At 36.0% G+C, this 18,247-nt stretch overlaps 1 protein-coding gene across 1 annotated transcript in view; it reads left to right on the forward strand.

The window, feature by feature from the left end:
- Positions 1-18,247, forward strand: part of KLHL4 (kelch like family member 4) — a 76,427-nt gene that overhangs the window by 22,597 nt on the left and 35,583 nt on the right. Inside the window, exon 2 of the mRNA XM_035323845.1 lies at positions 17,246-17,660. Within this exon, the coding sequence (XP_035179736.1) occupies positions 17,246-17,660 (415 nt within the window). The remainder of the gene's footprint in view (positions 1-17,245; positions 17,661-18,247) is intronic.

The following is an 18,247-nucleotide window of genomic DNA, read 5'->3' on the forward strand; positions in this document are numbered from 1 at the left end:
TTTTTGAGACTCACAGCATTTCCCCTGCAGTAATTTTAAGACAGTGAAAAACATCTCAGGCCCACAACAGGTATCATTAATATAGTCAGTTGAATCATTTGAATATTTGATGGAAACACAAAACTTGGGAGCTTCTCCTCAGTCACAGCTAAATCTGACTTTAAATCAGGATGTTTACAGAATTGTGCTTCCTATTGGCTGTCTATGAAAGCACATATGCAGCCTGGCAAGCTTGAATGACAGTCTTCCATTCGACTAAAAAATGATGGAACGTTATGTTTTTATAAGGTGTGAGATAAACCTAGATGAAATTGTTGGCAATAAAATTTTCTGAAATGAAAAATTAGGCAAATACACAGTAGTCACAGAAAAGCTGTGTAAAATTATTGGAGTGCTGTATTCTAGGAGTAAAATTTTATTAGCTTAACAGTTGCACTTAGCTAATCTGTTCCATTGTATTATTTTATAGCAAACCAAATATCCTGTGCCCAAAATGCCTTACACTGAAGTCATGGTACCTAATGCTAAGACCACAGACCCAACAGTATTTATTGCATTATTTTCTTTTGAAAATTTCTTCTAGTCAGGGGTATATCCTTGCTATGTATTGGTCACCTAGTAAAACAGAATGGTAGAGGATTGGCTTTGACATATAAATGTGGACAGGGATTATGGACACTTTTTGGGACAGCTGATATGTTGTCTATCCCAAAGTTCTTCTTTCCTGGGTGTTACACATATATGCACTTGGACAATAGTCAGGTGTCCAAGTAATAATAATGAAATAATTAATTACTGAGGTAATCTACTCTGCTTTAATGGGAGAGGAGCCACAGAGAACATAAAGGCAATTTCTATATTGTAAAGGAAAGATAGTAGCGTATCACTTTTCTGAGAAATGATAAAAAATTTCTGAGAGGTTCTTAGAGCCTAAGATTGAAGACAATGAAGAAATACCCAGTATATATTATCACTGTAATTTTTAGACAAAAACTGTGGCATTTTGTATTAAAGACATTAAGTGATTCTGAAAGTTCTGATGGTGCTGATTATCTTCAGCTTTGAATTAATATTTTGATAGTCAGCAGAAGCAAACACAAAAATCCCACTTTTTCAGGCAGATTGTTTTTGCTTACTAGGAATTTAATTATATCTTATCTGTAGCTACACAATCTTATAGACCTGGTTTTGTACCTATACAATACAAGAAGACAAACTAGAAATTAAAACTTGAAAAAGTAATTATGCCAAGTACTTAAAAGCAACAGGAAATATCTTACTACCTTTACTTATATGGCTAATAAAGCAGAGAAAAATATAGCCTATAGTTGTCGAACACATGGTAAGCTTATTTCTCCTCACCCAACAATATCTTCACAACTGTATACAAGTAACAAGAGCTGTACTATAATTAGCCAAGAATGCAAGGCTGACACTTACAGAATTGTCACTACATAGCTTCAGTAGCACAAATAATCACCTGAAACTGTGTATCCCTGTCATTTTAAATTACTCTACATCTGCAAAAAAAAAGACATTCCATGCTATATAATTAAGAAATAAGGGATGCCTGGCAAGATTTATGGGTTGGGGAGAAACCACTGAAACCGAATAGTTTTTTGAAAGGACTAAGAAAGATCAGACCAAACTTAATGACTATACTGGTGGACCGTATCTTTTCCTGACCAATGGATTTAAAAAAATACTTTGTATTACCTTTGTTTGCTTTAAAAACAAGCAGTTCAGGAGATTTCAGTTTCAAGACTGAGACGATTTGGATTAGCTAGGCTATTAATGGAACTGTGTAGACACATAACACAACACAGAACTTCCCACATTATTGTGTTCACATTTCTCTGCTAAATTGAAGAGGTGGGAAATGTGCATTTAGCCTAGAGGTAAATAACATATTTTGCTGCCGTATTTCAGTATCATGTGTGAATGATGCCTCCAAACAGTTCTGTGAACAGCTACAAAAACGGCACAAAGTAAGTCCTATCCTTAAATATCAGAGCAGCATCAGCTATAACTATGTGCTTCTATATGCTGAGAATTCAAGTACTGTCTTTGTACTAAATATATACTTCTTTGTTCCACTCAAATAGAGCCAGGCAATGAACCTGCAGGGCAGTTTTCAGGAGGCAATCTCCCACTGCAAAGCCTTCCCTGAGCTTCTACAGAAGTAAAAGCTCTAATACATAGAACTAAGAACTAAGGCATGTCATTCTGAACACAGTTAATTTTCAAAAATCATCCTGTCTTTGCCACTTGGTAGCTGTGCTTATCAATTTCTCCAGTGATGCTGTTCACAGCATCTAGGAATGGTTCTAATTCACTGAATCCAAAATTTTTATTTGTCAGAGGTCATAAAGAATCATTAATTACTAATACAATACAAGATTTGAGCTTGGGTTCAATTCTTAAGTCACAAATATATAACTACAATTGTGAAATAAGTTTGCACCTTGCAGACTATTAGAAGTCTTGCAACCAAATATTCTACAAACAAAACCACTCTTCTACATATACAGCTTAGAATGAACATCTTGACAATAAAGTTTTATGAAAGCACAAAACTCCATGTACGTTCAGCGTTTATCATAGAACTGAAAACTTGAAAATTTCCTTCAGCTGAGAGTTTTACATTGCCACAGATCTCTATGTTGTTAGAAGTTGCTCTTCAGAAAATATTGTAGCCTGAAATGGTTTGTACAGGGTCTGCAGAAAATAATAAGGCAACTATATTTAATGATATTACCATTTAATAAGTGGTTTATATACATTATTTAATTTCTTCAACTACATTATATTTTAAAAATTCATATTATCAGAGATTTCCATAGATGCTGCATAAGTATACAGTAATGAGCATATTTCCATAAATTCTGGAAACAAAGGGAGCATAGCCTACTGAAGGAGTTATTATATTCAGCTACTTATTGTGTAAAATACCCTAGTGCAAAACATGGAAAATCTTAGTAAAACTGTCCTTGATGATCAGGAAGTTTCTTACAGATAGACAGGAAAAATTGACTGAAAACCAGAAAGCTGGTTTATGCACGTTAAGAATTCTGTGAGAAACACCTTTTCTTCAGATTAATGTTCAGCACCTGAAGTAATCTAGAGGTAAATGCAACATATATTTATCACAAAGCAAGTACTAATATCTTCCTAATGACATTGTGATTGAGAGAAATACAATCACAAGTAATTAATGTGTTGCAGAGAGGCTCATGTTACCCATTTTAGATTGAAGTCAGTGAATGAAGGACATTGCATCACAATTCCTTGACTCTGACTGACTGCTGACTGACAATCATGGAATCAATGGCTACATCCAAAAAAAGTCCATCTGTTGAGTGCTGAGATCTTCTACTGCAGTAGAGGTACAGTTTTTTTGCTGCAATTTTGATTTTACTTTTTCTTCAATGCATTATAAGAACCAGAAAATAAAGTACCTGTGCTATTATCTGCACTTCTCTTACTGATTTACAGCTACCAAAATCAAACCTGTGATTGTTAATAGCACTAAGGCAGAGGATTAATTTATACCCAATGATAGAATGTTCAAGTAATTGATGTTAGATAAAGATGAAGAATATTTCCTAATTCCTTCTCTCTCCTTTTCCTCTGCTTAAAAACAAATTGCTGCTATGTATTGAATTGTTCTATTTTGAAGAAACAAACATGTTTTATGCTTTTATATTGTAAAAATCCACCATTCTGGGAATCGTTTCAGAGCAGGCAGATGTTCCCATGAGTGATTATATTCTATAGGTCAATAAAAATTCATCTGAATAAACATAAAATAGAAATCTGGGAATGTGTCCAAATGTTTTCCCAAGTAGCTGACTGTTTCTGGCACCATCTATTTTTACAAGATGGGCAGAGGATAAAATTCCTCACGTTTGTTTCTAAAGGAAGAAAGAAAACTCAGAATGGAGAGATGATATGTAACGTTAAATCATTAAGAGATAATCAGCAGACTACTTAAGTAGTTTTTGTTACAAAAAGTACAGCTATAGTTCCTGTTATAAGAAAGATCTCTTTTTTATTTTAGTACAAAAATTCTGGGTTAGAGCAATATATGTATTAATATAATTTAATATGGACTACATGCATTTACAATCTTAAAATTAAATTAGAAGTTTCTGCACACAAATAGGTTCGTCTTGCCCCAAAGGATGCCCCAGACAGGAAAGTAAAACAAAAACCCACCAAACTGAAAAACATCTTGTTAATCAAGTTTTTGGTTCTTTATATGGGAAACTGATGAGAAAAGGAAGATGTAGAACAAGCATTCATTTCTTTGTTAGTCAGGTGGCCAGGTAGTATAGACGTCATCTTAGGAGCAATGGATGTGGACACAAAGGTAGATGGTAGGTATGTATAACAGGGAAGAAACACAATATAGTTTTTAAAGCACTGCTCATCCTCAAAAAGTTGCAAATGTCAGATCTGTTCAGTTTAGCCCTTTTCAAAAAGAGTATTCTAGCTGTACTGAATAGGTGACTGGGAGAAGATTAGTTGGGACATTAATAAACTTCCACTATTGAAAGGATTAAAATGCAAATAGTATTATGCAGATGTTTTACAGTACCAGTTCTGACAAATAGAAGAGTGGGCTGGTTCAAGTCAGATAATAATACTGAAGTTTCAGTCCAAGGTTTAGGATTCCCTATAGATGTTTGCCTTTATTAAGAAAGATTTAAAGATATGCATGATTGAGGACCACAGTGTAAGATGAATCACCTCAACAGTTTGACATGTGTAAGAGTTGATGATAATAGGATTTTGACCAGGAGTTGTTGGATGCAATATGTCATCATCCTGAGTCTTTCATGATAAGATTTTTTTTTTTTTTTTTTTTTTTTTTGGTCTCTATTTACAGATGTAAGCTGTTGTAAGAATCAGACTTACATGAATTGAATTTTACTGCCAGAAATGCTGAAGAGCTGGGAATTACCCCACTTTAGTATTGATTTTAAGAGTATTGCCAAAAATAAAATTAAAGTGCATTCTGGTCACCAATTTGATGATGTTATTAGCTGCATTTTATGTCACTTTTTAAAACACAGTTTTCCTCATAAAAAAGCTAATATTAACACTTATTAAAAACAAACAAACAAACAAACGTTTTCTGCTCTGTTAATCAAAATATTGGCAGAAATAATATGCTTAAGTTAAAGAATTCCCCACTTTAGAGGTAGGTGAGAAGGCAACTATATTTCTGCAGATTGTTCCAGAAAGAAAAGAATGCTTATACCGGTATAAAACAACACAAAACAAAACAAAACAAAACAAAACAAACAATCAAACAAAAAGGCAGAGTAATCTTCACCTTTTTATTACAGCTTCTTGAACTCTACCACGTCTGTGAAAAAAACATGATTAAAGATCCTAGTAAACAAATGATTTGAATTACAAGACAGAGTTTTAGGATTTCTGTATTGTTTCCTTTAAAGTATATAATATGGTTATTTTCACAAAGACTGTATATCCTAGTAATAAAGCAATGCCTTTTCTGCAAGATGTACTTGTTATTACATAAATAAGAGGTCTGCAAGCCAGAATGATTAGACTTGTGTCAGGCAGAAAACAACAAGGTGTGTTCTAGCATACAAAAAGCAATTTCAGAAGGAATGAAATACTGAAAGGGATAAGCAAGAAGGAGTTATTAACTGAGCAGAGTTAAATAGCTTTTCTTTTCCCAGTGGTTGCTCACATAACATTTCTATTAACATGAAACATAAAATTATGAATGAAAGCATTCTAAAAGAAAAATCAACCACTAACAATGATTAAGAAGCAATGACATATCAAGGCGTTTTCAGTATGTTTCAGTGGTTAGTTGAATCTTGCATTTTAAAGCAGTGGAAATCAGTAGGTATATTTTTTCCTGTGATCATTAATTCCACATCAACTATCACAATTACAGATGTTATATTTAAAGTTATTTTTATTTTACCTTGAAATGGTGAAACCATCTGATATTCATAATATATTTCTAAGTGTTAACTGTATCAAGAAGGTATTAAAGCCATCAATTATTCAATAACAAGAGGTATTATCAGTAACTTAATTTAGAAAAATCAGTCAGGCGAAGGACCAAATACCATCTTTCCCAAGTATTTCAATCACCTTAAAATGTGGTCAAAAGCAAAGTAAAATTGCTTTATGTTTATTGAGACCTCAAAACAATCTGATGTAAACTAAACAGCCATTATACTGATATAATAAACCAAGAGCAGCTCTATGAATTTACAATTGTGACATGCTAAACTATATTAAGTTGGATATTACTAATTAATTTCAGCAGAGGTTTAATTTCAGGAGGCTTGCTAGGCTTAATTTCTTCTAAGAACAGCTCGCTAGTAGCGTATTTGCAAAATGATTTAATATATTACAACAGCTCTCTCTTTGCTATCTCAAGAATTCCTACAGTTAATGTATGCAGATGCAAGTATCTTCCTTAATCAAAAAGAGGGCTAGCTTCCATTTACATATCTCATCTCATCATATCTCATCTATCAACGATGGGTATTTCTGTTCTGCATCTACTTCTATGGTTCATCAAGAACGATTTCAGGAAATGGTGCTACCTGAATGGTGCTATCACAGAAGTACCAGATGTTCCTGCTGACCAATACAGTACTAGAGAGTTGCCGTCTTCCAGACAGACATTATAGACTACCTGCATCTCACTCAAATACCCAAAACTGAGCTAGAAATATGAAATGGAAGTTTTTATCTTACAAACTGCTTGTCTACAGCTCCTAGCGCTGGAACTCAGATTGTTACATCTATAAAAAATGATCTCAACAGCATTGATGTTTGGGATGGCACAATTCACAATGAAATTCATGTTAAGAGATACAGAACTGGATCAAATACAACTATTGATGAAGGTCTGGAGAAATTTATGACAGGATAATATACCTTAAAACAAGAGATGCTGCTCTCCAACACTCCCCCCCCCCCAATCCCAGCCTGTAACAGCATTTTTCAACCATCTTTCATGCTAAATAGTCAGATTTAATGTATCATCAGGTGTCATTTTCTGTTTCTCTTTCAGTAGTCTGTATTTCTCTCTTCCCTAGGGAGTCTGTCATTAACAATTTCTGTTTCAGCATATTGTACATTATCTGTGCTTTCTGGAGGTTTCATGGTACTTGTCTACTTGCAATTTGTTTTCACTTGCAAGTATGATCACTATATTGTTTAGTACCTTTTATGATTATTAATCAATATGTATGAAGATAAAACATTCTATATTCAATATAAGTTCTTCAGTTTTTATTTAATTACACAATACTCTTATATACAACACTAACAGGTTTTCTCCAGAAAATGTGAAAATGCATACTTGAAATTTATAACATTCCAAAATATTGATGTTGAGCCAGTATTTTCTAAAAAAAAATATGCAAAAATAACAGAAACAAACTTGTTTGCATGAGAAAGTCAGGACTTTGGTGGTTTAAAGCTGTGTTTATGTGTTTTTAAATTCTGTGCTAGCATCAGAGAGTAAAAGAGCAGCCTCAAGGCATCTTGGCAGCCGACAACAGCTAGAGCCAGGCTGAACAACGAGATTGTGATGTGATTCTGTATGGCTTTTTGACAAAGTAAAAACTGAGTTAATGTGTACTTTTGCAGGTGACATGACCAAAAGGATACCTGATGGTAGCCTGCTGGGAGATAGTTTGCTGAGAAGGATATTGGCGGCTTAAAGTACCTTTTCAGATGAGCTTTGACAGCGATGCTTGTAATCATAGTATTGTTAAAGTATTATGTCCCTTGCACTGTTATAGCACCACAAAAGAGAGATCAAAAATCTTGGAAAACTGATAGGAAAACTGACAACAGATGGAAGGAAAAAGGTTGATGGCTCATTATGCTACAAAAAACCAATAGTAGTAACCTCTAACTTATTTCCCTTACTTGTAAAAAAACCTGCTTACGCTCCTGTATTGATCTAAACCAGAATGCCTGTAGATGACTCAGGCCAGCTTGTGGGGACCTGACTATGTGTCTGTGGTTGAACCAATATGTGTACTTGAAGTTAGATAAGTAATTAAGACATGAAGCTTCAAAACACTCAAACACCTGCCACAAGGCAGGTAGCTTTTCCATGAATACTCAAAGAGCTCTGTAGTCTCTGTTGTCCGTGATTTGGAGGATGTCCATGGTCAAATATTCTAAGGATTTTTTCCTGACACAATTTTCGTGAGACTCAGAAGCCATTTGTGGGATTAAATGCTAAAATCATCCAAGAATTACATTGTACACTGTACTGAGACACAACTGCCTCAAGGGCCTCCCTCTCTTGAAATTAAAGACAACATTTCTTACTTTTAAAGAGACAGTGAACAGGAGTCACACTCAAAAACTTATCAGAGAAGACTGACCTTGGGCATAAGTCCTTATTCTGTCAAGGCTTTGAGATGCATATGATACCTGTGTTCCCCAGGGGATGGTGCTGGGGCCAGTCTTATTCAACATCTTCATTGACGACCTTGATGAGGGAATCGTGTCTGCCCTCAGCAAGTAAGCTGACAACACAAAGCTGGGAGCAGTGGCTGACACGCCAGAAGGCTGTGCTGCCATTTAGTGAGACCTGGACCGGCTGGAGAGATGGGCAGGAAGAAACCAGGTGTGGTTTAATAAGAGCAAGTGTAGAGTCCTGCACCTGGGAAGGAACAACCGGAAGTATTAGTACAGGCTGGGGGACGACCTGCTGGAGAGTAGCTCTAAGGAGAAGGACCTGGGGGTCCTGGTGGATGACAGGTTGACCATTAGCCAGCAGTGTGCCCTGATGGCCAAGAGGACTAATGGGATCCTGGCGTGCATTAAAAGGAGTGTGGCCAGCAGGTCAAGGGAGGTGATCATCCCCCTCTACTCTGCCCTGGTCAGGCCTCACCTGGAGTACTGTGTCCAGTTTAGGCTCCCCGGTATAAAAAAGACAGGGATCTCCTGGAAAGAGTGCAGCGGAGGGCCACAAAGATGATACGGGGCCTGGAGTATCTTCCCTATGAAGAAAGGCTGAGAGACCTGGGTCTGTTCAGCCTGGAGAAGAAAAGACTGAGAGGGGATCTCATCAGTATGTATAAATACCTGAGGTGTGGGAGACAGAAGGATGTAGCCAACCTCTTCTCAGTGGTTTGTGGGGATAGGACAAGGGGCAATGGCCGCAAGATAGAACACAGGAAATTCCGCACTGACATGCAGAAGAACTTCACGGTGAGGGTGACAGAGCACTGGAACAGGCTGCCTAGGGAGGTTGTGGAGTCTCCTTCTCTGGAGATATTCAAGGCCTGTCTGGATGCCTACCTGGGCAGCCTGCTCTGAGGAACCTGCTTTGGCAGGGGGGTTGGACCCGATAATCTTTCAAGGTCCCTTCCAACCCCTACAATTCTGTGATTCTGTGATAAAGACCTGTACTGACAAATACCAAATCTAAATAATAGGCTTTGTTGAGGGTATGCCATATCCTTTCCATAGTTTTTAATATCCAATGATAATAATTGGTGAATAAATAAGCTTTCTTATTATTAGTGAATAAGCAAAAAAATGAATTATTTTCAACATACATAAAGATACAATCACAATCCTTTTATAGTTATGGAATATATGCCATCATATGCTGAGAATCAGTGTCTGTTTTGATACAGTTGTTACACATAACTGTAATTAAAAGTTCATCAACCATTCTACTACTTACATTAGGACAGTCAAGCATTATAACAGGTTCTCCAGAAGGGTTCTGATGTCTCTGTCCTAGAGGTTTTCAACATAAAACCTCAAGTAACCTGGTCTGACCTCATACCTGGCCCTGTGTTGTTCAGGAAGTTGGACTAGAGAGCTCCTGAAGTCCCTTCCAACCTGAATTATTCTGTATCTATAGCAGAAAAAGATAAAGCTATGCTTTTCTGTGACACAGGCCATGACAAATTTACATAAAAACTATAAAAAGTGCTGTTCTGAATATCTCCGTAGTTCTTAACACCACATTTTCACAATCGTGTCATGCCAGTAATTGTTTCCTTTTGATTCAGATTATTAGTAAAATGAAAGGTTCTATGTCAATTCACACTTCAGAGTTAGGCTGATAGCATTTAATAAAGAAATAATGCAGACATACCCATATTTGCTAGTTTCTATTTGTAATTACTGCTTTTGCAAATTGAAAACACTACTGTCAAAAAAAAAAAAAAAAAATGCCATCTTTCTGTAATGTGGGATACATTACAAGATAAAATAGTTTATATTTCATGATACATCACTACAACTACAATTGCTTGTTTTGTTGTGTTTTTGTTTTCTGGGAAGCAACTTTTTATGTGAGAGTAATGAAGACAAACTGTATTTAGATCATAGCTACCTACTTAGTGCTCAATGGGACTAACAAATTCATTCATGCTAACAAATTCATTATCTTGCTAATGACCTGTTCAAGTCTGTTTTCCTACAACAGAAAGGCTTACTTTTCTTCAAATGCTATAGGAAATACTCTAGCAGAAGGTAACGAAAGGCCAGTGAGAGAAGAACAAACTGGTAGGATACTTCAAGAATAAGCAAACAAACCTCCAAATAAAAGAATAAAAAATAAACAGGCCCTTTCTTGACTTGACAGCAGATACATTAGGATTCAACCTTGCTTGTATTTCTAGGAGGTGTGACATTTGTGTGACATTCAAAGTTAACGGGAAAAGGAATGTTTCTTGTATTTCTAAAACACAAGGCATATTTTTTCAAGTACTTGTTCAGTTTCCAGAAAACAATGTATAAAATATTGCCAGCCATACTGAAAACAAAACTTTGCTGTCATCTTTTACTCCACAAAACAAAATATTCCCTAGAAATGTAATTATTATCCCTCAAAAGAAAACCAATTTCACCTTGGAAGTTTCATAAGAATTTTTTCATCTTGAATATATATGAAGTTACTTTGAGACAGAAGTTAGAAATGAGTTCTTAGAAAGTAATAATGCATCTATTTGTTTTCTACTTTATATATGTATTTAAAGCAAAACTACAGATCGCCTTTTTATGAAAATAGTAACTGTTCTTGATAGCTGGGAATGTTACTCTTCATCAGGGGCAGACTTACTGTCAGAGTTGTAGCTCTAAGTTGTCTCCATAAATATTCCATGAGTTAATACACACACTATATCAAGAAAATCTACAGTCTTCATAAGTAGCCAGGGAAGGGGCTGAGGAAGACCACCCCAGCGCCCCTTGCTCTATACACTCATAGCTGCTGGAAGAGATTTAGAACTTCTGCAGAAGGGAAGCGAGTTTGCAGAAAGGCCATGTTACAGCTGTACCACATACCTGTAGACTGAAAAGAGGGATGCTGCAAACTGGCAGAATGTTTACACTAGCACTTTCTGTTTTTGTGTTGGACAGGGTAAGAATCACAGTAAACATTAATGGAAATCATACAAATTAGACAAGATTTTCTAAACTGACTGGTATATTTAACTGTTCAACAGAATGCTTAAATAACTGTGCTATGTTTCTGTTTCTCAGATGTCTCAAATTAGGCATCCAGAAAAAGTAACTTTGGAAAATTGTGACTCTGAGCCTTTGCCACCTTTCTTTTATTAAGAGTTGCTGGCAATTTTCTCTCTCTCATCTGTCTCAGTTCCTGACAGCAAATAATAGGCAGATTTTGATGGGCTAAAATACTTGTTAACTTGGGCAATTTATTCAGTATCATTGTACACACTATAAGAACAAGTCGTTCAGACTTTTTCAGACTATCGGAATTGCTTCTACCAGGCATACTCACATTCTTTTTGTTGGATCATGTAGAAATGCTGTGATTTCTTCCAGTTTTGGCACATAGCTTTGTAGGTGGATTGCAATCTGTAGTATAGTTTCCAGTTATTTGAGGATGCAATTGTGTTTAAATGCATCAACACTTTCCCTTAAGTGGATCATCTCTACTATCTTTAGTAGTATCAAAAGTAACATTGTTTTAAGCTGATTTGCATTTGCAAACTTGCATTCACATTTTTCTTTTAAAAGAAAGTTGAACTTTACTGCAGATTTTAAATACAGCTATTTGTTTTGCTTTGGTCATGTTCCCTTCCATTTAACTTTGACTTCTGTTAATGTTGGGGCCATGATGTGCAGATGTTTCCTGGAATATCTCGTTTACAAGGGATGGACTAATGAGAGTTCTCCATTTTCAAAACAGTGTAATGAAAATAATCAACTTCTTGTTCTCTTTATCTGGCCTCATATGCAATATAAGTACATAATCTGAATACACAAGCTGCAAAAATCCCGTAGAATACATTGTTTGGATAGAGAGCTTATACCTCTTTCACACAGGACTTCAGTTATCTAAGACCTGTACTTATGTAGATCTCAGTATGATGTTTTCCCCAATTGCAAGCACTGTAGAGCATACCCTATTGATACAAGCTTTTAAATAACTTGACTTCCTAAAAAATATAATGTCAAAATAGACATCAAGTATCTCAAGAATTATCACAGAAATATCTTAACTTTTTGTTATGAAAGTTTTGCATCAGTGAGCTTGGCATTGAAGACCTCTGGTCCAAAGCTAACCCAGGCTTTTTTTTTTTTTTTTTTTTTTTTTTTTTTTAATAAAAAGTACAGTTATTCTGGTCTGCCTCCCTTTCAGCTAAGATCTACTTCATTAACGCTTGCTAGTAACCTAGCCCTTGCAGTACTGCTGGCTTCAGAGTCCACAGATGGTATCTTTCTTGAATTATTCTACAAGAAAGTTAGATGATTTATTCTTATTATTATTTGCTTGACTTGTTAGAACAGAGAGAGATTTTTTCTAACAGGCTTTTCATGCATGCACTGCACTACCAGCTCAAACAGAAAAAGAATGTCATTTACCATGTCTCTTTTGAGAAGGGAACAAACATTACATAACTGCATGAATACATTGCACTTGCTTAAATTCTCAAAAAGAAAACATAAATAAACCCAGCCCCAAACACTAAGTTAATAATTAGGGAATCCTGCCATTTTGAAATGCATTAGCAAATTCCTTTCTTTATAGTGTTTTGTAGGCAGATGAACATGTGAGGTAGCCATAGTCAAAAGTCAGTTTGGAAGATGTGATTTGAAATACATTTCATGACAGAAAGAAAATTTTCAGTTTCTTCTCAGAGGTAGTTTATGATAAAAGTATTTTTATATTTTCTAATTCAAAAGCTTTCTTAGGTATTAGTTGTAATCTTACAATTATTATTAACACCTATTTACACTCTTGCTAATAATAGGTACCCCTCACATTATCTGGAAGTTTAGCATGATTGCACAAATATTTTAAAATGATGCCTAGCTGCCTGGTAGATGTCAGTCTACCCTCACATTTATTTAAATTTTCTAATCTGATCAAAGATCTTCCTCAAAAGCTTACTACCCAATCAAAAGGAGGTTTTTCAGAGAATACCAACTTCTTTTCCCTCAGACTACAAGCAAGCCTCCTAGGGAAGGAACAATTAGAAATCCTCCACAACTGCAGGCAGTTACACTGAGATGCTTTGCTTCCAAACAGAAGTTTAGTTTTCCAGAAAGTGTCTCTTCTTAATACCTGACAACTGCATTAGTTTTACATGACTGTACTGTAGCCTCTACGTAAACATCTCAAACACCCCCTGGCACATCACAAAGTCCCAGGATAACAGGTTGAAAAGTGTCTCTGGAGCTCAGCTAGTCCCACCTTCTGCTCAGAGCAAGTCCAGTCAGAGCAGCTGTGCAGGGCCATGTCCTTCTCACTGTCTGTAAGGACGGAGATTCCACAGCCTCTTGGCAACATCTTCCCACCTTTTGGGGAAAATCTGTTTCTTATACCTAATTAGAATTTCCCATGTTCCAACATGTGTCTGTTGCTTCTGGTCCTATCACTGGGCACCTTTAATATAGTTTGGCTCTGTCTTCTCTGTACTTCCATTAGGTGCCTGAAGACAGCAATGAGATGCCCCTGAGCCTTTTCCTCATATGGCTGAACAAAGCCTGTTCTAGCAGCCTCCCCTCGCCAATTACATGCTTCAGCCCCCTGAGCCTCTTAGTAGCCTCTGATAAACTTGCTGCAGCCCTAGAAAATGCTGTTCTTTGCAGATTTCCACTTGTGAAGGGGAAAAAATAAAGCTATTATGGTGGATGACTATCTAAATGAAAACATATGAAATGAGTAATAGTAATAATAGATATATCTTTTCACATTTAGATGTTTGAACCCAGAGATACACCTAAAAGTACCTTAAAGATTTATAAAGAAATCATGAAGAAATAAACACTCAAATTGTATTTTATTTCAAGGCAACTTAGTTTTCTCAGGTTTTGTTTAAGATGCTGACCTATAATTTTATAATCAATGTGTCTCCTAAAAGGTAAGGTAAAGATAAGTTTCCTATTTCCTTCATATTGACAAAGACCAGAGGTTAGACATAAATGATTAGAAGCTAGTAGATGGCACAAACCTGTACCATGTTTATACCACATACCTGTGTCTAATCAGGCCTGAGGTTTTGGCTTATAAAATCACTTGTACTGTCCTAGTACAGCATACTGAAGTTTTAGCCAGAATGGTAATAAACTGTGTGAAGAATAATCTGCTTATGCCCTACCTAAAGCATATTCCATGCTGACTCAAGCTGACTTCTTGAGCAAAACAGTCTCTTCAGGAAATGTCCAGTCTTACTTTTTAAATTTCAGCTAGATACACTACATCTGCCAAAACATGCTGTGTACTAGGAAAAAGAGTAATTTACAAACAGAAGCTCTATTTCTACATTTTAAGTCAAATTCATGCAATATGTTTTTGGTGATATCTGCAAAAGGGATTTAAGGAAAGGAAACCATCTGAAGCTTTGTGAGATGGTGAGTAATTATGGATTCAATATATCAGAGCTATTGCTAAGTGGAACTGTCAGAGCTGCTGGAAGAGCTTAATGACCTGATTAAGACTGTGGTGAGAAACCATGTTCTCTGTCCACCTCTAAAATATTTTATCATAAATTATTTTATTAACATGGTATATTGAGACTCTCTTTAAAATAGATCTTGGATTACCATGTAGGCAATCCTCAGGAATATATATGGATACCACTACACTGCTAAGTTCTATCACTTTTATGAAAGTGAATAGTAAAACATTCACAAGTGTAGGCTGAAAATAAGAATATGTAAACATTATAGATTTGTAATGCTCCCCTCCCCCAGCAAATACCACCACCACCAAGAACAACAGAAAAAACACCAAAACCCCAACCTTAAACATTTATGTCTCCAGAAAACTTCAGACTGTTAGAAAAAGCTGTCATTAAAGTAAGAAAACATCTTACTCTGACTTCTGAAGACATAATAGTCTCTCTTACCCAATGGTCAGCGTTTCCATTTATCCACTCACTCCCTACAAATTCTTTAAAATCCCTGAAGTTTGGGAGCATCTTCTTTATTAGCTTATATTCTCAACAAGCTTAAACTGAAACCCCTTATAAACCACAAATCAGCTTTATATACCTTCTTCTTAAAATAATTTCTTAGAAGTTCAACAAGTTTAATCATTTCTATCAATTCCTATAAAACTTAAAATGTAGCCTTTTAAAACTATGTTCCATTAACAATACTTAGAGCCTGGTATTCTAATGCAGAAATCCTTCTTTCATTTTATTCTCAAGTAAATATTACTTGAAAACCTGGTTTATCTTAGTGAAGATTTTTAAACAGTGTATTACTTCTATATGGGTTTGGGAGGTCCACATGTGACAATGCATCCATTTTTGCTGTTGTGTAAATCACAGTACTGGAGGCAAGTCTCTCAAATATCATCTTTTCTCAACTTCTTCCTTTCAGCCTTTCATGGCCAACTCTTTCTCATAACTTTTACCTAGTATAAAGTCTTTTCTTTCCCTCTGTGTATCTAAATAGCATAATTTATTTCAATTATTTTACAGTTCCTGCCTTGTCCTGTAATTTATCTCACATCTATCCAAAGACAAGTCTGAAGAAGATGTGTAAGATATACTGAAGAGGGTTACTCTTCTTTAACTCTGAATCCTGCTTTTTTTTTTTTTTTTTTTTTTTTTTTTTTTTCTTCTTCACACTGCTTACTGTCATATCGATCATCAATAGCACACTGTGGAGAATGTATCCATTTAATTATTTTCAATTTGCATGCAAAAACAGTCTGTGTACATTATTTCAAAATACACATGGAAGAATTCTCACAGCCCCATCCATTAACAAACAGATGAGGATGAATATATGAAATCTATTCATATATTATTCATATAATTTGCTGAAAATATGCTGCAGTGTACACTGTCAAAAGAAAGCTGTTTTTTTTTTTTTTTTTTTTTTTTTAAATCACACTCTTTTCATTGTCCGTGAGAAATTAAGAGCAGGATGACAAAGGGTGTTTACACAGGCACTTAGCCAGGAAACTGTGTTTTCCACAGATACAGACATTCCAGGAGCACATCTCCGATTTTATGAGCTCCCTCCCTCTGTTCTCTCTCTCCCTGTAATCACATTGAGAAATATAACTGTAGGTGAGAAAATACATAGTTCTGCACAACATATTGAAATGCTGCTTCTTTCCTTTAGGTAAGTGCTACCACACTGAGGCCATTTGTAGGAATTTTACACAGCAAGATAAACACATGCCAACCTCTTAAGGAAACACACAAACTACAGGACAGTTTCACAGTGAATCATTACCAGAAATCTGTGTAAAGAGTCCATAACAGAATTCTCTATAAATCTTCTGTGAAATGCAGCATTGCTTAATAGCAGTAGAAAACCTTGTGAGATAGAAAGTCTTGTCACTTTATTTGTGTGTGCTTTCCTGCGTCTTAAGTTGCAGCTTAAGATCCCTTAGGATCATGTGAGGCTAGGTTATATATTAGAGAGATGTGCTATAGTGCTGTGAGTGTGTAAGCCTAGCAGCTGGGTACTGTTATGGTTGCTGCTTTCCTGTGCTAATCTGATTTACTTGTTTAAGGTCTGACCTCATCATCCTGTCAGTATGGATTCCCACCTATACAGTTAGCAGCAGCTTAGCATCGGCTTGAAGAGCTTGCAGTATATTAATCAGAAGAGAGAGAGAGAGCAAGCTACCGGTATTTGTTCTTTTGTTGTCTTTTCTTAAGAAGAGGAGTTGAAACACAAAAGATAAAGAATCTGTTTCCTTTCTAAAAGAATAGGCTTTTGTACATATATATATATATTTTCCTGGAAAAAATGTCAGTATCTGGAAAGAAAGAGTTTGATGTGAAGCAGATCCTGAGGCTCCGCTGGAGGTGGTTCAGTCACCCCTCGCAAGGCTCTGCAGGCACGGGGGGCTGCCATCAGCAGGAAGGATATGAACACAGAGGGACACCGGTTCAGAACAGGCTGAAGAACCACTCTCGGGACAGAAATGGGCTGAAGAAAAACAGCAGTCCTGTCCACCACAATATACTGGCACCTGTGCCAGGTCCAACCCCGGTGCACCACCGATCTATTCAAGCCTGGCATCAACAAAACCTCATAGAACAGCTTCGATCAAATGAAGATATTCCCAAAACAAGCACAGAGGAAAACTGTGCCAAAGAAGATTCAAGTAAAACCCCACAGGAGTTGCAGATGATCACAGAGGAAAATTCAGATGAATCTGCAGAGAGGTAGGACTTTTAAAGTCTGCACTTCAAAAGCCAGACTTTTATCCAAGTTATTTCCTATAACTGTCTTTGTTTTTAATCAGAGCTCCTTACTGCATTAATCTCACTTTGTATATGTGCACACCCACACTCACATTAAAAAGCAAAAAGGAACAAGGTCATGAAATTTTGATCTTTGCTTAAGATACATCATGTCAGAACTTCCATAAAAATAAAATCTGCCAGCTTGTCAAATTTTCTCTATTGCAGTTTACAACATATAATTTTTTGTCTTGATTTATTCTGTTTAAGAACAATGGAAAAAATGAGCCTTCTGAAATACTGTCCTCATTCTGACTTTATCAATGGGTGCAACTTTGACAAATGGGAACTGCTGGAGATACACGGTCTGTGTGGTTGCCATCAGTTTGTTGAATTTTTCACTGCCTTTTTTTACTGTCTCTTTGACAAGTATAATTAACCCTGAACTAAATGGAAAGGGAGCATCAATACTTGCTTTTTTTAAGGGTTTATTTGAAATCACATTACTTTCACAGCTTGTTTAGCACAGTAAGAGACATACTTTCTGCAAGGTCAGGTAAAAAATATAA

This window comes from Oxyura jamaicensis, chromosome 4 (genome assembly GCF_011077185.1).
Source record: "Oxyura jamaicensis isolate SHBP4307 breed ruddy duck chromosome 4, BPBGC_Ojam_1.0, whole genome shotgun sequence".
NCBI lineage: Eukaryota > Metazoa > Chordata > Aves > Anseriformes > Anatidae > Oxyura > Oxyura jamaicensis.